Source organism: Lynx rufus, unplaced genomic scaffold (genome assembly GCF_022079265.1).
Source record: "Lynx rufus isolate CCGP_SWC_20201006 ecotype Redwood Valley unplaced genomic scaffold, mLynRuf1.p SCAF_2, whole genome shotgun sequence".
NCBI classification, from domain to species: domain Eukaryota; kingdom Metazoa; phylum Chordata; class Mammalia; order Carnivora; family Felidae; genus Lynx; species Lynx rufus.
In genome coordinates this window covers 124,543,388-124,568,905 of record NW_025814834.1, presented here as the reverse complement: position 1 = coordinate 124,568,905, position 25,518 = coordinate 124,543,388, and the positions used below count along the sequence as shown (strand labels likewise).

The 25,518-nt window shown below is 40.4% G+C and overlaps 2 protein-coding genes across 4 annotated transcripts in view; both read right to left on the bottom strand.

Moving 5' to 3' along the window:
- Positions 1–293: 293 nt before the first annotated feature.
- Positions 294–10,131, bottom strand: BCAS2 (BCAS2 pre-mRNA processing factor). Its single transcript, XM_047085306.1, has 7 exons — positions 10,020–10,131; positions 9,819–9,911; positions 6,794–6,864; positions 4,760–4,921; positions 3,015–3,065; positions 1,810–1,890; positions 294–804 (listed from the first exon to the last, which is right to left on the bottom strand). The coding sequence occupies exons 1-7, from the start codon at positions 10,110–10,112 to the stop codon at positions 678–680; spliced, it is 678 nt and encodes a 225-aa protein (XP_046941262.1). The 5' UTR covers positions 10,113–10,131; the 3' UTR covers positions 294–677.
- A 999-nt stretch (positions 10,132–11,130) lies between these two features.
- Positions 11,131–25,518, bottom strand: part of DENND2C (DENN domain containing 2C) — a 42,063-nt gene continuing 27,675 nt past the window's right edge. For 2 of the 3 annotated variants that reach the window (XM_047085703.1, XM_047085702.1), the window contains 5 exons: positions 22,566–22,607; positions 21,561–21,666; positions 15,059–15,298; positions 14,733–14,819; positions 11,131–13,046 (listed from right to left, as the gene is read on the bottom strand). In XM_047085703.1, the coding sequence (XP_046941659.1) occupies positions 13,015–13,046; positions 14,733–14,819; positions 15,059–15,298; positions 21,561–21,666; positions 22,566–22,607 (507 nt within the window). In that variant the 3' untranslated portion in view covers positions 11,131–13,014. The remainder of the gene's footprint in view (positions 13,047–14,732; positions 14,820–15,058; positions 15,299–21,560; positions 21,667–22,565; positions 22,608–25,518) is intronic. The other variant, XM_047085704.1, reaches the window with a different exon arrangement.

Here is a 25,518-nt window from a genome sequence, read left to right as displayed (position 1 = left end):
AACACAACTCTGGAGCTACAGTACTGGATCAAACACCTGGATGACTTTCTAGCTACAGAACTTCGACAAGTTTCTTCATCAGCACCCACTATAAGTCTGTGTACGAGAATGGCAGTACCTACTTCCTAGGGTTTCTGTGAGGATCAAATGATTTTTGTATTCACGTCAGTTCACTTACCTCAAGTGCTTAGAACGGGGGTCCAAGCTTCATGAAATTGTTACCTCTGATGATGATAACGACGGGCGACACAGATGGACACTGTATTTCAGAAGTCTTGCATGGCAATCAAAAATCTGTTTAGAACTAACCCTTTATTTGAAACTATATAAACCAAAAGTTTCCAACTGATTGTACATGTTAAAAACTTTCTATAAATATCTCTTGGATACAAAATTTGGTCCAGTCATTCAAAATTAATTCTATAATATTATTCTAAATTCATACTTACTTTGAAAGCCTAAAGTTGTTTTTTTATGGCAAAAACAAAACAACAAACCCACCAAGCTGAAAGCTTTTATTCTGCTAAAACGTACAAATATAACAGTCCACACTCTACAGTAAACATTTAACCACTGATATTTCCTTAAGATGCTGTTCTCCTTCACAGCTCAGATGCCTGATTTCCTGTGAAAGCCCAGTCTGCCTTCCTTTCTACCCATCAAATTCATCTGTCTCTTTAGAAGTCTTGCCGGATGTTTTCTTTGTTTGCCTCTCCATGTTGCTGCTTCATTTGAAAGATTTCATTTTCTAATTGCACGATAGTCCTTTCAATCTCGTAATTCTTGCTGACGAGGGATACCCAACTAAACAAGTTAAAAAAAAAAAAGGAAAAACTACTTAATAAAGAATTTCTCTTAGAAGATTTTATCATATACGTTTTCTTTCAGGGTCATATTGTGAACCACTTTAACTTTCCATTTTAAAAAACTAAGGCACAACTGGGGGAAAGTGGATAAAGGGTACATAAAGTCTAGCTGTAATATTTCTTACAACTGAATGTGAATCTACGATTATTTCAAAATAAAAATTTTTAAAGCAAATCAGAAATGGTTGAAGAGACAGGACAAGGTGATGGAAGATAATATTTAATGGGATTAAATAAACGGAGAGAAAACAGGGCAGAGGCAATAGTTAAAAATGGAGGAATTTCTAGAATAAGAAATAATCCCACAGAAAAAAAATCTCTGTGACAAATGAAAAGAAACACACATGTATATTTGGGAGATTCTATTAGCTTGAAGAAAAATGTGAAAAGATGAGTAGACTAATAACATGGGGTACATGGAGGGGGAGGAGAAGGTGGAACAAGGAGAATGATGGGCAGGGAAGGGAGAAGGGAAATACAAAGCAAGAAAGAGAAATGATACAAAAATTCCTGATTGTATTTAGGGACTCATATAAATTTATCAGTGTATATGAAGAACATTTTAAAAGTAAAAAAATGAACACAGGGAAAAAAGTGGAAACAAATTATCAAAGTATGAAATCTCCCTTCCTCATGAGTTAAAAAATAGGTAAGTGTTTTTCCTTTTCAAGGAGTAGAGTAGAATCCTTTTCAGAGCAGAAACCTTGCGCTGGAGACAGGGCGTTCTGAGACCAGAAGCAAGCAGCAGTGGTCCCGCCCCTCTCTGTGCCTTCCAAGCCCACATATCAAGAGACAGGCAGAGGCAGTGAAGAGCGGGATTCAGAAAACAGCATTTGTTTGACACCTGTGGCATTGCATTTGAATAGTGTTGAATCACATTATTAAATCTGGATCTTAAAATGTGCTAAGTGATTTAAAAGATGATGGAACTGAAGATACGCACGTTGACTCCATTTCCCTTAATTTAGATCCAGCTGTGAGCTGCATGTTCTTTCGTTGCCAGTTTAAATCTTGAATATGTTTCCTGTAAAATATTTATATGACCCACCTACATTTTAATATAAGATGAAAATCAACAGAAAATCTATAATCAACGTAATATAACATCTTTAATTCCTTGAGAGGGACAGATACAGTAATAGACTAACCCCAAGAATTACCTTTCTATTTTTCAATTACAAATTTCATAAAACATGCTCATCATGAAAAATTAAGCATGTAGTACACATACACATAGATTAAAGAGCAGAAGTCCCTCCTCCCATGTGCCTCTCCTTCTAACTAACTGCTGTTCAGTTTTTGGTGGGTGTTTTTCCAGTCTTTCTTTCTCCCTTTTCTCCCTCCCTCCCTTTCCCTCTCTTTCCAAACTCTTTTCTACATGTACATGTGCAAGAATAGATTAATTTTTTTTAAAGTAACCTCTATGCCCAACATGGGGCTTGAACTCATGACCCCAAGATCAAGAGTTGCATGCTCTACTCCAGATGCCCCAAAATGAATTCTTTTTACATAAATCAGATTATACATGTTCTGCTACAACATTTTCTCCATCTAAAAGTGCCTTTTCAATGTTTGCAGATTTGCAAATTGCAAATGACTTGGTAGAGATGTTTTCAGATCTCAAGTCTACTTCTTCTTTGCTCTAGTAAGGCAAACCCAGCACTGGATGCTGGACATATAGATCATCTAGTACTACTCTCGTATGACTACAGTCCATGGGTCCCTTTTTCTTCTCAGTCTGTTTAATAAGGATTCACCTAAACTTTAAAGTAAGAGGAAAATAAGGGCACCTGCTGGTTCAGTCAGAAAAACATGTGACTCGTGATCTCGCATGATCCTGAGTTGTGAGTTCGACCTCTACGCTGGATGTAGACATTACTTGAAAATAAAATCTCAAGGGGCACCTGGGTGGCTCAGTTGGTTAAGCATCCGACTTTGGCTCAGGTCATGATCTCACGGTTCGTAAGTCTGAGTCCCTCATTGGGCTCACTGCTGTCAGCACACAGCCCTCTTCAGATCCTGTCTCCTTCTCTCTCTGCCCCTCCCCCCGCTCGCACGCACTCTCTCTCAAAAATAAACAAACATTTAAAAAAAAAAAAACTTAAATAAATAAATAGGAAAAAAAAGTAAAAGGAAAAACAAACTTGCCTTAACTTCTGGAGCTCTTTCTGTGCATGTTCAATCATATGAACTAGATTTCTAAGGAAGGAAAAGAGGAAAACCAGATTAATATACATTAAAATGTAATAATACCAACTAAAAGTGAACTATCTAGTTGATACAAGTTCAAGTTCTTCTGCTGTTGAGCTCTGTGCCAAACACCACATTAGACACTCTATATGTAACTATTAGCTAATTTAATTCTCCTAAGAATTCTTTGAGGTAGGTATGATTACCCCTATCTCACATGTGAGGACATTAAGCTTAGAAAGATTAAGTAACTTGGTCAAGGTAACATAGAGAAGTGTCAGCTGAATCCCACTTCAGGTCTTTTAACGTCTCAAGACCAACCAGTTTACTGATACTGTGATTTCATATAGTTAGGTCACTTCTTAAACTATCATTACTTTCCATGGAGAGAATGGAAAATAACTCACGACTGTATTCATTCAAATCCCTATTATCTCCCTATTTCTGTACCGACATTTATCATGTCATTCTCCCCTCCCATCTATTGCTAACTAGAGAGAGAAGACAAAACTGTCATGGAAGGCTGCAGATTTAGATTTCGTGCAAGTCGGCTCTCACTAGCACAGCAGAAAAGCTGAGCAATATACAGTAGCATGCAGCTATCATCCTGAGAGAAGTGATTAAAACAAATTTAAGTGTTTATTTATTTGTTTTTGAGAGAAAGAGAGAGCGCGCACATGCACATAAGCGGCGGGGTGGGGGGGGGGGGGCGGGGAGACAAGACACAGAAAGAGAATCCAAACCAGGCTCTGCACCATCAGCAGAGAGCCCTATGTGGGGCTGGAACTCATGAGCTGTGAGATTGTGACCTGACCAGAGCTGACACTTTAACTGACTAAGCCACCCGGGGTGACCCTGAGAGAAGTGATTCAAGGGCAGTCGCCAATACCCCTCCACACCTTTTATTTTATTTATTTATTTATTTATTTTTTTCAACGTTTATTTATTTTTGGGACAGCGAGAGACAGAGCATGAACGGGGGAGGGGCAGAGAGAGAGGGAGACACAGAATCGGAAGCAGGCTCCAGGCTCTGAGCCATCAGCCCAGAGCCTGACGCGGGGCTCGAACTCACGGACCGCGAGATCGTGACCTGGCTGAAGTCGGACGCTTAACCGACTGCGCCACCCAGGCGCCCCCCTCCACACCTTTTAAATAAAGCTTTATTGAGATATAATTCACATAACCCTATCAATTTCCTCAACGCAGTAGAGAATCACCTTTAGGGTCCATTTGAACCACACTGGCCCTACCATTCTCTTGCTTTAGATCCAATATTGTTTCTTGGCTTTAGTGACTCAAATATTCTTCTTTCTCTACTTTTTTTCCCCCTATTAACTGCAATTTTCTCAAGAGTCAGTCTTCAAACAGCTGTGTCTCCCCAGGCTTATCTTTCTTTGAAGTGATTAAAAAAATTTCTTTTTCTTAATGTTTATTTATTTTTGAAGGAGAGAGAGAAAGAGACAGAACACAAGTTGGGGAGGGACAGAGAGAGAGGGAGACAGAGAATCTGAAGCAGGCTCCAGGCTTTGAGCTGTCAGCACAGAGCCCGATGTGGGGCTCGAACTCATGAACCGTGAGATCATGACCTGGCTGAAGTCAGACACTTAACCGACTGAGCCACCCAGGCAACCCCCCCACCGACTTTAAAAAAAAAAACCAAAGCTGTGGGTAGGATGGGTTTATAAAAACAAAAAACTTCTTACTCATTATATACTTTCCAGGCATTGCATCCATGCTGTGACATTAGTTCCAGATTCTCGATTCGAACCGCTTGATGCTCTAACTGTGCCATAGAATTGTTTACACATTCTTGCCATGCAGTAATGTCATTTTTCTGACCTGAGGAAGGGGCTGGAAGTTCATATCTGAAATTAAACAACAATAAAATCTTTACCTTTACCTCCCAATAGAATGCTTCACAGGCCTATGCACAATGTAAAATCTACAGAAGATTGAAGACGTAGACTGTGCGGTAATAGGAAACCTATTCATCCTAAGAAACAATTCATTCACAAATAAGATTTAACATTCATTATATACAGAAACAAAAAAAATGGTTTACTTCAACATGAAGTGATTCAATAAACTAGAGTACGTTCACATGAAGGATTGTTATACTAGTTACTGAATGCTACTAAAGAATATTTGAAACATTAACACGTTTATAATATTAAGAGAAAAAAATAGGATACGAAAAAAACTACGCTATCATTTTTGTAAAACACACCTACATTCATCCAGCTTTTCACCCACATACCCACACCGTTCTAAAGAAAAAAATGGAAGAGAGATTGTTAATTCTTTGCGTTTGGACCTAACTCTATTCTCTCACTACACATTCCTTTCACACTGCCGATATAGCCAATACTCTTCATAAATCTCAGCTTGTTACTGATGAGTTACTACAGATGAAGTTTTAATTTCCATTTTAATATTTTGACTAGCTACTGTAAAAACCCCAAATTGTTCCTATGAAAAAAAGAACGTGTGTGAGTGGAGGGAGGGGCAAAGAGAGAGGGAGAGAGAGAATCCCAAGCAGGCTCTGTGCTCAATCCCACAAACCATGAGATCATGACCTGAGCCAAAACCAAGAGCTGGACACTTAACCAACTAAGGCATCCAGGCACCCCTAATCTATTTCCTTTAAAAAACGCTGTGATATCTTATTAAGTTTCATTCACAATCCACTGTTTAATGGGTCTAAGGCTTTGAGACATACTGCCATAAAGGAGTTACTGTCCTGAATATCTATAGAGCAGAAGGACCTGGAAACAGAAGAAGTGAGGAATCCTGGAACGTATTCTGCCTTTATCACTCAGGATAGACAGGAAATGGAGCACAAGAGAAGAAGCAATATAGTCTTCTGGTTCTACAGACTCAAATCCCTCTTCTAATCTACACATAAGCTGAGAGGACGAACCTACTGTGCATGTGGCCCTTTCTCAAAGGACTGGGCTGTGACAGATTACTTAGCAGTTCTCACAATTCCAGAGTGATCTTAAAGTCAACAGGGATCTCAGATGTTAAGCAATCCAATTGTTCATTTTAGAAAAAGTAACAAAGGAAGTTTGGGTTTTTCACCCCTGAGAGAGAAGCAATTTTGAAATAAAGTGACAGGGGAGGGAAGAGAGTGGAACCAAAATCAAACTATCCTAGCACTCTGTTTACTAATGCTGCCTTGTGTAAGAGTGAAGCAGGAATCATTATAAGCCATTAACATGGTTTCACCCAGATATGTTATGAGCAAAGAACTAGAGATCTAATTAGGAACATGTCCTTGAAAAATTTTTAAAACATGAACCTCATTACAATTCACACTATTCCTCTGTTGTTGGATTTTAAAATACAGCAGTTTGTATTTCTTTTTTAATCTTTATTTATTTTTGAGAATGAGAGAGAGCATGCACGGGGGAGGGCAGAGAGAGAGGACAGAGGATCTGAAACAGGCTCTGTGCTGACAGAAAAGAACTTGATGTGGGCTTGCACTCACGACCGCTTAACCAACTGAGCCACCCAGGCGCCCCTAAAATGTTTTTCATTTTTAAATAACAGTGCAAAAATATATCTGAACATTAACACAGAATTATAAAAACCACTATTACATGAAAAAATATAAATATATAAAATCAGATAGGAATTTTTTCTTTGCAACATTTTAACAGAGCTACAGCAGTTTTACTAGTAACTTAAAACTGAACAATGATTTGGGTCCAGCTGAACCCAGAAGTAGAACTTACCGTTTCATACTGAGTAATTCTATTGGTTGTCGAGCAGCCAGTCTTTCAAATTCATTTCTCATTATGTCGGTCTGATTCGGAGAAAGAATTATTTCCAAAATCATATTGACAAATTGCAATTAATAACCGCCAAACAAATAATAAATCTAACCTACTTAAATATTTGTCCTTTATGCTATCCATTAATATGGATCATTTCCCTTCCCACCAAGCCTTCTCTGGGTTAAATGCTCTCAAGGGTCAGGAGACCACATACTTCATACGTAAAGGGACCCACAGAGAAAAGGATAAATCCTCAACCAGTGGTTCTCAGTCCCAGCAGCACATAATAATCAGCTGGGAGCTTTGAAAACAATTTCAATCCCAGTCACATCTTACCCCTCTCTCCCACTCCCATTTAAGTGTTCTGAGGTGGAGATAGGACATTATTATCATTTGTTTTTAACTTATCAGTTGACTGCATAGTGAAGCCAGTGGTGATCTAAGTATTCACAGGGTTGGGGGTGGGGTGGAGGGGGAGGAAAGGACTTGGACATGAAAAAAATTGCTTTTGCTTTAGGGCTATGAGCCTAAACCCATACTTTCTTTTTGGTCTTGGCTGCCATTTTCATACTTTACTCTTTTCAAAGAATGAGAAATGGGGAAAGGGAAAAAGAAACCGGTTCTGCTATCTGTTGTAACAATTGTGCAATTAAAAAAGGATAGCTGGGAGCTATGGTAGAGCTCCACTCCTTGAGGTCCAATGTTTTGGTCAATATCCTATTCCATTTCTGTTCTGCACATTTCCTGGCCTGAGTATAAAGAACTGCTTAGGTATTCATTTATAGTAGTATTTCAGCTATCCAATTCCTAGCATAGAATAGACTTTCATAAATAGGTTTTTTTCCCATAAATAATTGTTTAATGAATTAACTCAAGAGCTTTCTTTCTTTCTTCCAAGAAAATTTATTTATTTATTTATTTATTTATTTATTTATTTATTGAGTGAGTGAGTGAGTGAGCGAGCAAGCGAGCGAGCGAGCGAGCGAGCGAGCAGGGCAGAGAGAGGAGGAGACAGAATCCTAAGCAGGCTCCACACCATCAGCTCAAACCCACAAACTGTGAGATCATGACCTGAGTTGAAATCAACAATCGGGCACTTAACCAACTGAGCCACCCAGGGGCTCCGTAAAGATTTTATTTTTAAGTAAAAATGTGGGGCTCAAACTTACAACCCAGAAATCAAGAGTCATATGCTCTACCAACCAAGCCAGCCAGGCACCTGGGAAGAGCAGTTTCAAAAGCAGTTTGAGGAGTGGTTAAGGTCTTAAGCAAATTAGCTTCCCTAAGCTGTAGTTTTCCCATTTAAAAAATTAGGATAATAAACATAGTTATATAGTTCACAGGGTTGTTTTTAGGACTGAGATGGGGAGCCTTGTACGTTATTAATTCCTATTTATAAAAAAGGGTTAAATAATCAGTATACTAATTATAACAAAAGGAGGCATCTGTTGTATTTGAGAGAGCTGAAAGGAAAACTGGGTCAAGTTATCTGAAATTTTCAAGAGCCAATCTAATAAGGAAGCATTACTGTACTTAGTTCTTTTTTGTAAATATTTTAAATGTTTATTATTTTTGAGAGAGAGAGACCGATCATGAGTGGGGGAGGGGCAGAGAGAGGGAGACAGAGAATCCGAAGCAGGATCCAGGCTCCCAGCTGTCAAAACAGAGCCCAGTGCAGGGCTCGAACCCACGATCTTTGACAACATGACCCAAGCCGAAGTCAGTGCTTAACTGACTGAGCCACCCAGGCACCCCTGTACTTAGTTCTTAGTGTGGTCCCATCTATATTTGGGTAGCAACATTATATATTTGGGTAACATTTAGAAAATGCATGGGAAAATACCATATCACAGGAGCACCTCTATTTAAAACTTAAACAACTTGGGGCGCCTGGGTGGCTCAGTTGGTTAAACGGCCGACTTCGGCTCAGGTCATGATCTCGTGGTCTGTGAGTTCAAGCCCCGCGTCGGGCTCTGTGCTGACAGCTCAGAGCCTGGAGCCTGTTTCAGATTCTGTGTCTCCCTCCTTCTCTGACCCTCCCTTGTTCATGCTCTCTCTCTGTCTCAAAAATAAATAAATGTTAAAAAAAAAAATTAAAAAAAAAATAAAACTTAAACAACTTCCCCCCCCCCCACATTACTTCAATATAAATACTGCATTTTTTGTTTGAGAGAGAGAGAGAGAGAGAGAGAAAACGCACGCTTACGTGCATGGGGAAGGGGGACAGGGACAGAGGATCTTAAGCAGGCTCCGTCCTTAGCAAGAAGTCCCACCAGGAGCTAGATCCCATGACCTGCGATCATCACCTGAACTGAAATCAAGAATCGGATTCTCAGACGACTGAACCACTCAGGGGCCCTGCGTTTCATAACAGAATTCTTTCATTAAATATATGGTTACCTATAATGGGGGGTAAAAACTCAAATATGTATATACTTAAATGCCTAACAGAATCTATTAATTTAGAAGTAATGCTTCACATAACATTTAGCTGATTACACCCTAAGTAGTATCTTGGGTGCACTTCTGGGCTAAATATTTAAGTAGTATTTTATTTCTATATGGTTTGTCACTTCAGTCATTCGCATATGTTCGGTAAATATCTAGGCTGTGATACAAAGGCCGCCCTCTAGTGGTTCTCAGGAGCCTAAGTAATTAGGCTTATATACATTAAAAATGCCTACTCCTTTCAGTGTAGACCTTTGCGAATAGGGCATACCTTTGAAAATTTACGCCAAGGAGCCAATGTCTGAAAAACGTACACGCTATTTTTTGCATTGTTAGATCGCGAAGCCCCAGAAAGTCCTTCAGTGGGTCTCAGAATAAGAAAGATGGAAAACGTTTATCTAGCTGTTTTCAATGGACCGATAACACCTACACAATAAATAGCTAAACAAGCAATAGTTAAAGGTGGCATTTAAAATTCACTTTTCTGTGGCTAGAACTCTCAAAATATTCACAGCACTCAAGACTTCACACTTGCCTCAAAAGCAGAATAATCCGGGGCTGTCAGGTAGCTCAGGTAGTTCTTAGTAGGTCGGTATCTGCGGGTTTCCTCCTCCACGAGCGCTGCAGCCTAGAAACGAGAACAGGGGCCAGGACAGGGATAGCAACTTGCAAGGTGTTTTTTCAGCACCAAGGGCTAGACAGCGCTGACTCAGCTACACCGACAGCGCGAACTTACCGCTTCCCGCACACCGGGCGCTTCGTAACCTTGGTCAAAATACGGCAGGGCGTCTACCACAACCTCTCCGGCGACTAAGCCCGTGCCCGCCATTCTTAGGCTTGCCGAAATTTTCCGAGTCTGCGCAGACTCAGGCCCGTTCATTACGCCTGCGCTCGCCATGACGTAATACACGTCGCCTGCGCATTGGCTCCAGCGCATGCTTAGTTGTCCATTCTGAAGGCGCACTCGTCCAGGGGTTGGGAATTGCCCGGCCATTTTCTTTTGGTCGGACGTGACGTCACGTCGCGATTTCCCAGGATCAGAGGAACTCCTCAATTTCCTGTCCCCCAGCGTGCCCCCCATTTTGGCCTCCGACTGGGAGCAATTTGGAGGGGAGTTAGGTCTATTGTTGCCGGCAGGACTCTGATATCTAGGCCGGGGAATGCCTTAAAACTTTTGGAGGGAACTGGCAGTGGGATTTGGCGGGGAGAGAGACACTGGTTTCCCACTCGGCTTGCTCCCCTAACTTCCCTCCTTCAACCCTTAAACTTTTCTCTTTGTGGCAATCTTTCTCAGTCCCTGAGCTCCTTGCTGTACCCGCCCACTATCTTTCGTTCTCGGCCCCTGAGAGCCCTTGCATTGGATAAATGCAGTTATTTCACAGATTCTGGAAGTTGGCGCCAGTCTCCAGTTAAAGCTGCGAAGCTTAAGGGCCTTCGTAACAAAAGGAACTTCCAAGGTGAGATTAATGATTGCCCACCAAATCCAGATTCAACAAAATCGCGTCATTTTGCCTTCAGGACGTCTGTGAAATCCAGTCATTTTGCCTTTAGGGTGTCCGGAAATAGAATTGTGCTCATTGCCTTCCAACCACTCCTGCCATCGCAGCACCGTCTCTGGGCCCGGTCTCCCAGCTCCCTTTGACTAAGCAGGCCAGTACCAAATAAGGTCGTCGGACTATATGCCCTGCCCTGTGTGTGTGCGATCCAGACCCAGGCTTTGTCTGCCAGGAGCCTAGAAATGTTGGCCACGGTTACTAAGTCGGGTTAGTCTAGCATTGATTCGGATTGTCTTTCGAACTATCATCAGATAAATGTGCTAGTTATAGATTTAAGTAGTGTAGAAGGTCTTTACATCTTAAGCAATTTTATTTAAAATTCTAGAGATCCATGGAATTTTTGTTTATTCATTAAAAGATCTATAAACAACATTTTATACAAATCTTGAGCAACTCTTTTTACAAATATGTCCAGAATTCGTTATACTTTACAAAAACAAAATAAAACAGACCTAAGAAAAGGAAGTAGCTTCAGGTCACAGGGATAAAATAAGACCTCAATCCCTGATACAAAGGTCTCCTCACAGAGGGATGGTCAGTGTTCACCACCGTAATACCTCCTACCCCTATTTTATAAACAATTCCCAATTACTGATTTTCCTTCAGGGTTGGGGTGGCAAATGGGGAGATGTCTGCTAAGAGCCCCACTGGGGTTAGCTGCTTAATAAACATTTTACAAAAGATACAGGCTCAGTTCTATTTTTTAGGCCCATAAGAATTATATAGCACCAGCCTTAAACGGTATCTGCTTCAGATTCATTCACGCGCACCTGAATGGGTTGTAACGACAATACTGTGCAAGTCAATAAACTGCATCATAATACAACTTGTAAGGTTTGGTTAAGTTGGAATAAATATTTTTATGCCAGTTAAACCCATCAGCAGGAATTGAAGAAAAACAAACGGACATCTATAACATTTATCACTGAAAACACACCATCACTGATAAATTGCTACTACGATTTTAGATATTAAGAGTCGGGGTGATTATGTGGTGAATGTCCAGGAAATGTTCAGTCTTGAGTCCCAATTTAATTAGGGCAAAAAGTCCAACAATTGTAGGGGAACCAAAAATGAGTCTCCTTTAGGCACCTATAGTTTGAAGTCCCTTCTCAGAGCTGAGAGTTGGCTTCGAGCTTCAAAGAGAACTTTTTTGATAGCTGTGGTCCCACAGAGCTCAAATTTCCATCTGCAGGACTAATCAACTATCTCTGTGTTCACAAATGAATAGTCCTGGCTTCAGTTCTGGCTCTACTGCAGAACTCTGGGCAAGTTAGTCAACCTCTTTGAATTCCAGTTTCTTCATTAGTAAAATGCAAGATGCAAGTATCTCATGAAGTTGACTTGAAGACTGAATAAGATGACATACAGGTACCATCATGCATGGCACACGGAAGACACTAAAAAAGGGGGGAGGGATAATCTCATGCCCTTGCAAGGATGTTTTCCTGTTCCAATTCTACAAAGTTTAATGTTGACAGGCTACTCACGTGCCACACAATGTAGAGAAGCCACAAGGTATCTACTTGTATGAGATTCTCAAAAACAGTGTTAATAAATAGGGTTTCCACGGAAGTGCGATCCCCTCAACAGAACGTTAGGCTGGAGCTACAGAAATGAGCATATTCCTTGCCTCAGCTCAAACAGCCCGTAGGTTTAAAGCTGCCATGATATTTCAGCGATGAGAATTACGTGTGTAAGGCATATTCTGCACTTCCATCATGTTCCCCAGTACCTGAAACTCAGAATTTCTCTTATTGTGCTCATCTTTGAGCTGTTCGTTTATTTTTTTGAGCCAGGTGCCCCTCCTCTTTGAGCAGTTCTTAAAAATGCAACACCAAATCCTTCCCTAGTAAAAGACAAATGCCTTCACAGACTAAGCACATAACACAAAGAATGAGCCTAAGAATTCAATAGAAAAGGCTACTGGGGGGGTTGGGGGTGGGGAATGGAGGCAGAGTAATTAGAACATTGGTTCCAGACTACTCTCGACAACTCTCCAGTGATTACTACAGCAGCAGCAGGAGAATCCTCCTCCGAGGACCTGGCCTGCTTTGTAACCTTTTCAAATTTTCCAGGATTTTGTAGGCTACTCCAGGGCCTCCTGACTCTTGGAAAAATATTTTCTTTGGCACTTTCTGTTCTATTTAGGATGAAGACAGTCTATCAAAGATTTCATTTCTTCTGCAGAAATTTCATTTTACTTCCTAAAGAGAGAAAAAAGTAGAGTGAACTCTCATTAGTTCATTTTTATTTATTGTACATTATTTCAGGAAAGGGATTAACTATTTAGTCATTTAGAACAGCCCAGGAGTAAGCCGCCATCCAAAGCTATCAGGGGATGTGGTTACCAAACAAACCAACTAGCCAACCCCAAATGTCTAATTATAGAGGTAGAAGAGAACGCAGACATCACCTAATCCAGTGGTTTTCAACCTTGACTATAGGTTAAAATCACTTGGCCTGATCCCCAGAGATTTCTTGGAGCCTAGCGTGGAGGAAATTTTCATTTAAGTTCCCCAGAGATTAAAACATTGTAGTCAGAGTTCAGAATCACTGATTTGATCTAACCTCATGGTATAAAGATTAAATAACAGCTCAAGGTATAATTTGTCCATGGTCTCTCAGCTAGTTAAGGATAAGGCCTAATTTTAATTAAGGGCATGTATTTTTCTTTTTGTACTTAAGTATAAATGACATACAATGTCCTATTAGATTTAGGTGTACATCATAGTGATTTGACATTTTTATACATTATAAAATGATCCCTATGCTAAGTCTAGTTACCAGGGGGTACATATTTCAAAGACCAATATAAACACCATGGAATGTAGGTTCTTCATTGTTTTGGGGTAACACATCACTGTTCTCCAATATCACAAAGGATAATAAAAAGTTAGCTATAATTGGAAAATCATAAACATCTGTGTTTCTTTATGAAGTGTAAAATTAGAGTTGTAGGAAATCCTCTTTTGCCTCAGATGCCCTCTAAACTGGGTGTTTTAAATCTGGAGTTGATGGGGGCGCCTGGGTGGCGCAGTCGGTTAAGCGTCCGACTTCAGCCAGGTCACGATCTCGCGGTCCGTGAGTTCGAGCCCCGCGTCGGGCTCTGGGCTGATGGCTCAGAGCCTGGAGCCTGTTTCCGATTCTGTGTCTCCCTCTCTCTCTGCCCCTCCCCCGTTCATGCTCTGTCTCTCTCTGTCCCAAAAATAAAAATAAACGTTTAAAAAAAAAAAAAAATCTGGAGTTGATGGATGGGCTTCAGGAGGGTCCATGAATACCCTAGAATTATATGTAAAAATTGTATGTTCTTTTTTTTCATGTTTATTTTTTTATTTTTCAGAGAGAGACACAGCCTGAGTGGGGGAGGAGCAGAGAGAGAGGGAGACACAGAATCCAAAGCAGGCTCCAGGCTCTGAGCTGTCAGCACAGAGCCCTGCACGGGCTCAAACCCACCAACTGTGAGATCGTGACCTGAGCTGAAGTCGGATGCTTAACTGACTGAGCCACCCGGGCGCCCCTAAAAATTGTATGTTCTAAGCATACTTTTCTGGGGAAAAGATCTACAGTTTTTATGAGATTCTCCCAGTGATGTGACCTAGAAAAGATTAATAATCATGATATGCAAATTCTTATGTTATCTGAGGAAAACAGACCCAAGGACAACTCTGCTGGAGAATCCTGACCTCTGAGAAACACTTCCTTTTCTCCAAAAAACTTTGGAACTAAGTCATGGTTTATGTTCAGTGTATTTGAGGTCATATTGTTGATTTGATTATAAAGCTTTTGTGATGAGGCATACTTACTGCAAAAGGGTTGTTTGTTGTTGTTTTTTTGTTTTTTTTGTTTTTTTTTTTTTAAGTCACATTATCCAAAAAGAAAAAGCAACTCACCAAGACTCCGCAAAATTCTATTCATCCCACTGGGCTCAGACTCTGGAATTGTTTCCAAATACTGGAGGGCCCGGACCTCAAACAAACCTACAAGGAAAACTCATGTTGGTGAAATTTTCCAATACTTACTGAAAATCACTGAAATAAACCTCTGTGCTTTCTACCAGTGTGATTCCATAGCTGAAACAAAATTATAAGATAAATATTTTCCATAATAACAACCTAGATTTTGAGCCCTAGGCTTTATACCATTTTTTGTTTACATTATTTTCAAATGCTCCAAGTGCTCACTAAATACAGAGGGATAACTTTATGATGAAACTGACCTTTCACTCCACTTTTCCGAAGCTCTCGGTCCTGGATGAAGCCTGCAAACATCTGAGTTTCCATGAAGAGATCCAGGAAGTGGCGTACACTTCGGGAGGTGTGGGATTTACGGAATGGTTCCCTTTGGAATACACGCTCCCCACGCTCAGTGACAGTCATGCTCAAAGAATAATGTCCCACCAGCTCCACGAAAAACCTCACAAATGCCTCGGACACCAGAGAGTTGAGTGTCACGTCTGCTGCAAAATGAAAGAAAAATAAGGAAGAAAGAAAAGAAAAACCCTAAGTTTTGTGTTTATGGGAAATGGTTATGAAAGTCATGTACAGGAAATCCTAGATCAAAGGACTGAGAATCCCGATTCTTGGCTCTCTTGCACACTCCATGACCTGCAAAAAGTCAATGGCTTATATTTTTAGTTTCATTTTCTTCCCACACATACTCTTATTACATCTTTCAGCCTGGCTTGCATATCCGTGATCTCACTGTAACTGCTCTTTCAAAGGCCACCAGTGAGAACCAGCCAAATTTAATCTGCTTCGCCATTCGTCTCTCCTTTAAACTCTGTGCTGCATTTATGCGAATCCCCTCCTCATTCCTCCTCTTGCCTCCCACAACTTTATATTCTCCTGATTTTTTGGATCTCTCTCCTGCTTTTATGACCAAGCATTTGTTTTTCTCTTGCCTCTTCTTCCTCTCCCTAAGCATGGTCCTCAGACCACCTCTCTTCAGCATTCCCACCCTTAAAGAGCTAACTGGCATAGAGATAGAGCTGGCTTTCCATGTTGATAATTCTCAACCTTACATCTGTAGCCCTGATATGTCACCAGAACTCAGGTTACCTACCTATCATTACCATGATGGGTAATCATCATTTGGTTGTCCCATTACCACTTAAATTCTGTCTAAAAGTCAAATCAGGTCCTTTTGAGAAATTGGTAAAATACACAATACATGTTCAAAACCAAATTCATTCTATTTTTCCACCAAATCAGTTTCTCTCTCAACTTTCCCGTTTCATACTATAACCATTATTATTCTAGAATAATTTGAGTGCTTAAGATATGTCAAGCACTGTATTTAGAGCTTTTGTAAGTGTAATGATACAGTGGTCCAGGTATTATTTCCTTTTTACAGCTGAGGGTAATGAGGCTCAAAACAAAGACATTCTCCAGGGTCATCTCATCTATTACAGGGAGAAGTTGCCAGACTCCCAAGTCAGGTAATTCTTAACCACTGTAACATGAAATATATTGCCTTTCAGGTTCCAGGCTCAAACCTCAGATTCAACTTAAACTCCTCCTTTTTCTTCCATATCTAGTAGTATTTTTCCCCCCTTCATGATATCTCTTGTTCTTTCCATTAGCTCTGTGCTGGGCTGGGAATCAGGCCTAGGTTTGGTCAGAGTTCTACCATGAAGCAGCAGTATAATGGGAGGCAAGTTGCTTTACACCTGCACCCCCCACCCCACGGCCTCTCTTTCCATATCTGTACAATGAGGTGGCTGATGAGGTGACCACTAATGTCTCTTCTGGCATTACATTGATTATAAAGTACATTTTTAAAATATTTTGTTCAACAGACATCCTTCTCATCTCTTTCCTTCTGTAGCTGAGAATCCATGATCCATCACTGCTTTTATTGTCAACACCTGTGCCCCAGTCTCCCACCCCTTCCAGTTACTGTCCCATTTCTCTTCCACTTTACAGCAAAACTTTTCAAGAGTTGTTTACACCTGTTGTACCCTTTCTTAATCTCATTCCCTTTGTTCTAAAAATTATGCATTTCTATAACTTATCTTCAATTATTTGTTTGTTTTAGTGTATATGCTTTGTACATTCTTTTATATGTATAAATATTTCATAAGGTCACGAGTGAAATGAACACACCAGTACCCACCCCAAAGTTTAAAATAGATCAGATCATCAAGGGTTATCTCTGAAGCTCCGTGTGATGCCCTCTCTGAAATGTTCTTCCCCTACTCTCCAATAGAGGGCGACGATTCTCTGCGATTTTATATTTCTCATTCCCTTACCTGAGATTACAGTTCCTCTATACACATAGGCAACCCAACAACATATTTTTAGGTTTTTGTATGTCTTTGAACCTTATGTAAAACAGATGTTTGTAAGACGCTTTTCTTAAGGCAACATCCTCCTGTCAATGAACAGTTTTGCTATCACATATAATGCTGCTATGAAGACTATTTACTTGTTTCCTAATTATCATGTTTAAGAGTTTCTCTAGGGTATATATCGTAAAGTTGAATTGTCAGTTATAGGATATATACACCTTAAAAAATTTTTTTAAGTTTATTTTTGAGAGAGAGGGAGAGCGTGCACGCATGAGCAGGGGGAGGGGCAGAGAGAGAGGGAGTCACAGAATCTGAAACAGGCTCCAGGCTCTGAGCTGTCAGCACAGAGCCTGACGCGGGGCTCAAACCCACAGACCGTGAGATCATGACCTGAGCCAAAGTCAGACACTTAACCAACTGAGCCACCGAGGTGCCCCAGAATATATACACCTTTAATTTTACTAAATGGTGACAAATTGTTTTTCCAAAGCAGCTGAATTTACACATTCTCCTCAATGCCTGATATTGTCAGACTTTTTAACTTTTGCCAATATGGTGGGTATAAAATGGTATCTCACTGTGGTTTTAATTTACATTTCCCTGATTTTGATGAGGGTGTACACCTCTTCATATATTTATTGGCTTTTCACGTTTCCTCTTCTATGAAATGACTGTTCATATGTTTCCCCCATTTTTCTATTGTGTTGTACATCTTTTTTTTTTTTTTTTAAGATTTTATATTGAAGTAATCCCTACACCCAATGTGGGGCCTGAACTCATGACCCTGAGATCAAGAGTCACACACACTATTAACTCGAGCCAGCCAGGCACCGCAAGTTATTCATCTTTTAACTACTGAATTATAGGAATTTTTATTTTTTAATTTATATATTTCTTTAATTTTATTTTTTAAAATGTTTCTTTATTTTTGAGAGACAGAGAGAGACAGAGTGTGAGTGGGAGACGGGTGGAAAGAGAGGGAGACACAGACTCTGAAGCAGGCTCCAGGCTCTGAGCTGTCAGCACAGAACCTGACTTGGGGCTCGAACTCGTGGACGGCAAGATCATGACCTGAGCTAAAGGCAGATTGCTTAACCAGGAGCCCCAAATTGTAGGAATTCTTAAAAATAAGTTCTGAATACTATTCCTTTACTAGTTATATTTGTTGAAAATAGCTTCACCTAGTTTGTAGCTTGTTTTACATTTCTTTTCTATGGTGACCCTTAATGAACAGATTTAAACAATTTATGTGTCAAATTAATCAACCTTTTACTTTATGGTTCCTGCTCTTTGTGCCACATTTAAGAAATCCATTACTGTCCCAAAACATAAATTATTTTTTAACGTTTATTTATTTTTTTGAGAGAGAATGTGCGTGCACACAAGTTGGGGAGGGGCAAAGGGAGAGAAACCCCAAGCAGGCTCTATGCTGACTGCGCAGAGCCCAATATGGGGCTCCGATCACAAACCCGTGAGATCATGAGCTGAAACCAAGAGTCAGATGCTCAACCAACTGAGCCACCCAGGTGCCCCCTAAAATATTTTCTTCTATTCTTCTGTAGACATTTAATGTTTTACTTTTAACATTTACAATTTCTTTTTAAGTAGGCTCAGTGCCCAATGTGGGGCCTGAACTCACGACCCTGAGATCAAGAATTGCACTAAGCCACCCAGGCCCCCCTTCACTTTTAACATTTAAATCTTTAATTCATCAGACTTAGTTTTAGGTACAGATTGAGGTATGGATCATATTCATTTCTTTTCATATGGAAAACCAGTTGCCCTAGTATTGTTTACTGAATGGTTCATTCTTTTCCTGCTAATAGGCAATGTTGGTACTGACACAAATTAAGTTTCCTTATGCTTACGCACTTTCTGTTCTTTCTTTCCCTTGCTCTGTTTATTTCTGAACCAAAACCGAATGATCTTAATTACTGTGACTTTCTGATTAGTCGGTGTTTTGTGGGGCAGCCCCTTCAATGTGGTTCTTTTACAGGAGTGTCTTAACTATTCTCGGCCCTTTCTAATTCCATTAAAATTTTACAAAAAGCTGAGGCGCCTGGGTGGCTCAGTTGGTTAAGCGTCCAATTTCAGCTCAGGTCAGGATCTCAGGGTTGGTGGGTTTGAGCCCCGCATCGGGCTCTGTGCTGACAGCTGGGAGCCTGCAGCCTGCTTCGGATTCTGTGTCTCCCTCTGTCTGCCCCTCCCCCCGCTCACACTCTGTCTCTCTCTCTCAAAAATAAATAAACATTAAAAAAGAAATTTTACAAAAAGCTGAATGACATTCCAATTCTCTCTTGAACCTTCCCCAGTCTTGCTTCCTTCTCACCATCTCACTGCATCTGCCGCTACAAGGTCTCTAAGCCCTTCCCATTGTCAGATCTACCGGTCAATCCTGAGTCTTCATCTTACTCGGCCTCTTCGTAGCATTACTTGGCCTCTCCGTAGCATTCGACACACTGTTTACTTTCCTTGTGAAATACACTCTTCACTCAGTTTCTATAATATTACTCCTCTGGGTTTTTTCTCCCCCTTCACTAGCTGCTCTTGTAGTTTCCCTGCGCTGGATGCTCCTCTTTCCTGCTGCCAAACATCGGAAATCTGACCACAACATTCCCAGCCAACCCAAGGGCTCAATCCTTAAATCTGTTATTTTCTATCTATACTCACTCTATAGGGGGTTACCTCATTTGGTCCCACAGCTTTAAAATAGCAAATTCAGGGGCGCCTGGGTGGCGCAGTCGGTTAAGCGTCCGACTTCAGCCAGGTCACGATCTCGCGGTCCGTGGGTTCGAGCCCTGCGTCGGGCTCTGGGCTGATGGCTCAGAGCCTGGAGCCTGTTTCCGATTCTGTGTCTCCCTCTCTCTCTGCCCCTCCCCCGTTCATGCTCTGTCTCTCTCTGTCCCAAAAATAAATAAACGTTGAAAAAAAAAATTAAAAAAAAAAATAAAAAATAAAATGAAATAAAATAGCAAATTCAGTTCAAATCTGAATCCCAAATTCATGTATATAAATGCCTACTTGGGGGCACCCAGAGCTCAGTCGATTGAGAGTCTGACTTCGGCTCAGGTCATGATCTCACGGTTGGTGAGTTCGAGCCCCACCTTGGGCTCGCTGCTGTCAATGAACAGATCCTCTGTTCCCCTCTCTCTCTGCCCCTCCCCTGCTCATCCTCTGTCTCTCTCCCCTTCTCTCTCAATAAATAAATAAATATTTTTTAAAAAGTCTACTTGATATCTCTAGTTGAATGTCTGCTGTGTATTGAATATCCAGTAGGTATCTCAATATTCAAAATTGAACTTTTAATTATTTCTCTAAAGCTGCTCCTCCCTTCATATTCTCCATCAGTAAACAGCCTTAGTTTTCTCATCTGTAAAATGGGGATGAAATAATGATACCTGCTTCATAAGGACATTACAAGGATGGAATAAGATGTATGCTAAGTGTGGAGCACAATGCCTGGGACACAGTAAGCCACTCAGTAAATATTGTTCGCCCATTTATTCAACAAATATTTATCGAGTACCTACTTGCTGACTATTGTTACAAGGACTGGAGATAAAGCAAAACAGACTGTTACTGCTCTCATGGACCTTACATTTCTAGTACATCAGATGGTGATAAAAGCCCTGGGGAAAACTAAGGTCAGGGAGAAGGATAGGGAGCCTTGAAGGAGTGGGTACAGTTTTTGGAAGGACAGTCAGGGGGCGCCTAGGTGGCTCAGTCGGTTGACCTTCCGGCTTTGGCTCAGGGGTTCGTGAGTTCTAGCATCACATCGGCTTGTTTTGAGCACAGAGTGCACTGAGGATCCTCTGTCTCCCTCTCTCTCTCCCTCTCCTCCCCTGCCTGCATGCTGTCTCTCAAAAATAAATAAAACATTAAAAATAAATAAAAAGGACAGTCAGGAAAGGCCTCACTGAGAAAGTGACATCTGAGCATGGACTTGTGGGGAAACAAGAGCTTGAGCCATGTGTATTATCTAGAGAACAGCATTCTATGAATGGAACAGAGCAAGTGTAAAAGTACTGAAACCGGGGGCGCCTGGGTGGCTCAGTCGGTTAAGCGGCCGACTTCGGCTCAGGTCATGATCTCACGGTCCGTGGGTTCGAGCCCCGCGTCGGGCTCTGTGCTGACAGCTCAGAGCCTGGAGCCCGTTTCAGATTCTGTGTCTCCCTCTCTCTGACCCTCCCCTGTTCATGCTCTGTCTCTCTCTGTCTCAAAAATAAATAAACGTTAAAAAAATGAAAAAAAAAAAAAAAAGTACTGAAACCGAAGGGGACCAGTACATCTGAGGGTCAGCAAGGAAGCTGATTATAAGCTTTCCAGATCACAGGCAATCTGATACTTTTGTACATTCTTTAGTAGGGTGCTGGGCATTCAGTAAGTATTTACCACCTTGACTTTGAGTCTTCGACCATTTATCTCATACCTTGTGAAAAATTCTGCTCCTGAGACAAGATTTCATTTCGTTCTTCCAAAATCTGCATCAAGGCAGCTTGGAGTTTAGGAGGTAGAATTTCATCCTCATCAGATACCTTAAGGGACGAAATTGAGATTTTTCAGGACCTTTGAGAGAGAAAATCTCAAACATATACCAGTTAAATCCCCAAAATTTCACCGGTGACTTTGTATAGATTTTGGCTAAAGACTCAGTCTGAACCTTCTTTCCCTACATTCAGCAGAATTCAGGATGTTTATGGTATACATAGCTGTCTTTAAATATATATATATTTACGACATTTTCTGGTAACTTTCCATCAAATATCTCTCATCTACAAGTCTTACACTGTATTACAAAGATCATCCACAAATAAACAGTGTTTCAAACGCTTTGAAAAGAGACAAAGTCTCGGGAAACATCCTTTCTTACCCTGTGCTGAGTGCTCACACACTTATATACAGGCTACAGAGTGTTGCCCTAAGCAGGCTTTGCTAACTCTCCCTTCCACTTTCAAGACCCAGAATAAATGACCACTTTTTTTTCTTTTTGGCCCCTACTGTACCATGTGGAAATCTCTATTACACCATTTCTAAAACTTTATACATATGTCCACTCCCCCTTCTCATTTTTAGATCATAAGGTCTGAGGGGCTCAAACTGCGTCTTACCTTTAGATTCTCACAGTATCTAGACATAATCAACGTTGGATGCTTGTTACTTTCAATGAAATTAGATCCTTATACATCAGCCCATCTGGATGTCAAAGGAGGGTTACCTCTTTTGAGAATGACATTTAATCTTTTCCTCCTTCCTTCTTTGGGAGAGACAGCTATAAACCTAACCCAATTTTTCAGGTCAATCTTGTATGATTGGCCACAGTGTCAGTATGTGTAGGAACTAAAAGTCTTGCCTGAGTCATCTTCTCTAAGTACTTTCACATATTTTCTGTCCAATTATCCCCAAATATTATGTAATCACCTCATTTGTTACTTACCTCCTGTAAGAACTTGTCTGCACAGAGATCAACTATCAGCACCTATGGGATAAAGGAGCTAGGTAAGTTAAACCAGAGACATTCACAGAGACATACATTAGCCACTGCTAGATCAGGAAGAGTGTTTGATTCTTTCAAGCAATGGAAATAGTTTTAAACAAAATTAAGTTCAAGTTGTAGCCCATTTAAATTTTTTTTAATGTTTTATTTATTCTTGAGAGAGAGAGAGAGAGAGAGTCAGAGCATGAGCTAGGGAGGGGCAGAGAGAACGGGACACAGAATACGAAGCAGGCTCCAGGCTCTGAGCTGTCAGCACAGAGCCAGACGCAGGGCTCGAACCCACAAGTGGTGAGATCATGACCTGAGCTGAAGTCAGATGCTCAATCGACTGAGCCACCCAGGCGCCCCAAGTTGTAGCCCATTTAAAAGTTAACTCATCTTGGGTGCCTAGATGGCTTAGACAGTTAAGCGTCTGACTCTTGACTTTGGCCTGGGTCATGATCTTGAAGTTCATGGGATTGAGCCCCGTGTAGGGCTCTGTGCTGACAATGCAGAACCTGCTTGGGATTCTCTCTCTCCCTCTCTCTCTGCCCCTTCTCTGGTCATGCATGTACGCATACCCTCTCTCAAAAATAAATAAACATTTAAAAAAGAATGATGGCAGGCACATCTATACATTAAAAGTGACAAACCATACTGAGCAAATACAATAGTGGACTTTATTTGGGAGTGATGCAAACAAACTATTAAATATTTATGAAATGGAGAGATGAACACTGGATTGTATTAATATTAAAAGAATTGTTATTAAATTTTTTAGGTGTGATAATGGTATTGTGATTATGTTTAAAATGTCCTTGTGTTATAGAGATTTATATTGTAATATTTAACAGCGAAATTATATCAGGATATGCTTCAAAATGTTATGGGAGAGAGGAGTGGGTAAGGGTAAAGATGGCCCCATGAGTTGGTAAGTGCTGAAGTAGGGTAATTGGAGTTATTTTAACCTTTTGTTTACTTTTACTATGTTTGAAATTTTCCACAATTAAAAGTTAAAAAAAAAAAAGGTTAGTACAAAAATCAGCTGTGTTTCTATACACTAACAATGGACTATCTGAAAAAGAAATTAAGAACACCACCAATCCCATTTTCAACTGCATCAAAAAGAATAATTAGGAATAAATTTAGCCAAGGAAGTGAAAGATCTGTACACTGAAAACGGTAAGAATTGATGAAAGAAACTGAAGAACACAAGTATGTGGAAAGATATTCTGTGCCCGTAGATGAGAAGAATAAATATTATTAAAATGTTCATACTACCCCAAGCAGTGCACAGATTCAATGCAATCCCTGTCAAAATTCCAGTGGCATTCATCATAGAAATAGAACAAACAATCCTAAAGCTCCTATGGGACTCCAAGTTCCCTGAATAGCCAAAGCAATCTTGAGAAATAACAAAGCTGGAGGCATCACACGTCCTGATTTCAAACCAGGTCACAAAGTTACAGTAATCAAAACAGTATGGTACTGGCATAAAAACGCACATAGATCAATGGAACAGAACAGAGTCCAGAAATAAACTCACGCATAGTCAGTTTACAGTAAAAGGAAGCAACAATGTGCAATGGGGAAATGACAGTCTCTTCAATAAATGGTGTCGGGAAAAACAGCCACATGCAAAAAAGAGAAACTGGACTCTATCTTATATTATACATAAAAATCAACTCAAAATGCGGTGCCTGGGTGGCTCAGTGGTTAAGTGTCTGACTCTTGATTTTGACTCAGGTCATGCTCTCACAGTTTGTGAGCTCAAGCCCCATGCTGGGCTCTGCGCTGACAGTACAGAGCCTGCTTGAGATTCTCTTTCCTTCTCTCTCTGCACCCCCTCCCCCAACCCAAAACAAATAAACTTAAAAAAATATCAACTCAAATTGGAGTAAAGACTTGAATGTTAAGACCTGAAACCATAAAGGGTACGCATCTTGACACTGGTTTGGTCAATGAATTTTTTGGATTTGACACCAAAAGCAAAGGTAACAAAAGCGAGAAATAAACGAGTAGAGGCATATTAAACTAAAAGCTGCACAGCAAAGGGAACCATCAATAAAATGAAAAGGAAACTTACGAAGTGGGAGAAAATATTTGCAAATTATATATCTGATAAAAGGTTAATATCCAAAATACATAAAGAATTCATACAACTCAATAGCAAAATACAAAACAAAACAAAACCCAACAATGACCAAAAACTAAAACAAACACCAAATAATCCTATTAAAAATGAGCAGAAGAGGGTCATGTGGCCGGCTCAGATGGTACAGCATGTGACTCTTGATCCTGGGGTCGTGAGTTTGAGCCCCATGTTGGGTGTAGAGTTTACTTTAAAAAAAAAAAATGAGCCGAGGAACTGAATAGACATTTTTCCCAAAGACATGCAAACTGGCCAAGAGGCCCATAAAAAGGTGCTCAGCATCACTGATCATTAAGGAAATGCAACTCAAAGCCACATTGAGACATCACCTCATCTCTGTTAGAAAGGCTATTATCAAAAAGACAAAAGATAAATGCTGGAGAAAAAGGAACCCTTGTGTACTGTTGATATGAATGCAAATTGGTACAACCACTATGGAAAACAGTGGTTTTCCTCTTCAACATGAGGGTGCATGTATCTTTTCAAGAGAATGATTTAATTTTTATTGGATATATGCCTGGAAGTGGGATTGCTGGATCACATGGTAGTTCTATTTTAAATTTTTTGAGGACTTCAATATACTTCCTAATATACTAGTACTAGTATAGTTCACTGTCCATATTAAAAAAAAAAAAGATCCTTACCTCCTATCATATACAAAAAAATTAAAAACTAAAGGCAAAGGGACACCTGGGTGGTTCAGTCAGTTAAGCCTCCGACTTTGGCTCAGGTCATGATCTCACAGCTCTTATGGGTTCCAGC

Coding starts and splice junctions, on each gene's coding strand:
- BCAS2 (XM_047085306.1), bottom strand. CDS start 10,112: ATGGCGGGCACGGGCTTAGTCGCCGGAGAGGTTGTGGTAGACGCCCTG. Junction 4,922..6,793: donor GAATTACTCAGTATGAAACG/GTAAGTTCTACT, acceptor GTTTAATTTCAG/ATATGAACTTCCAGCCCCTT. Junction 805..1,809: donor TTAAGGGAAATGGAGTCAAC/GTGCGTATCTTC, acceptor TAACTTGTTTAG/TTGGGTATCCCTCGTCAGCA.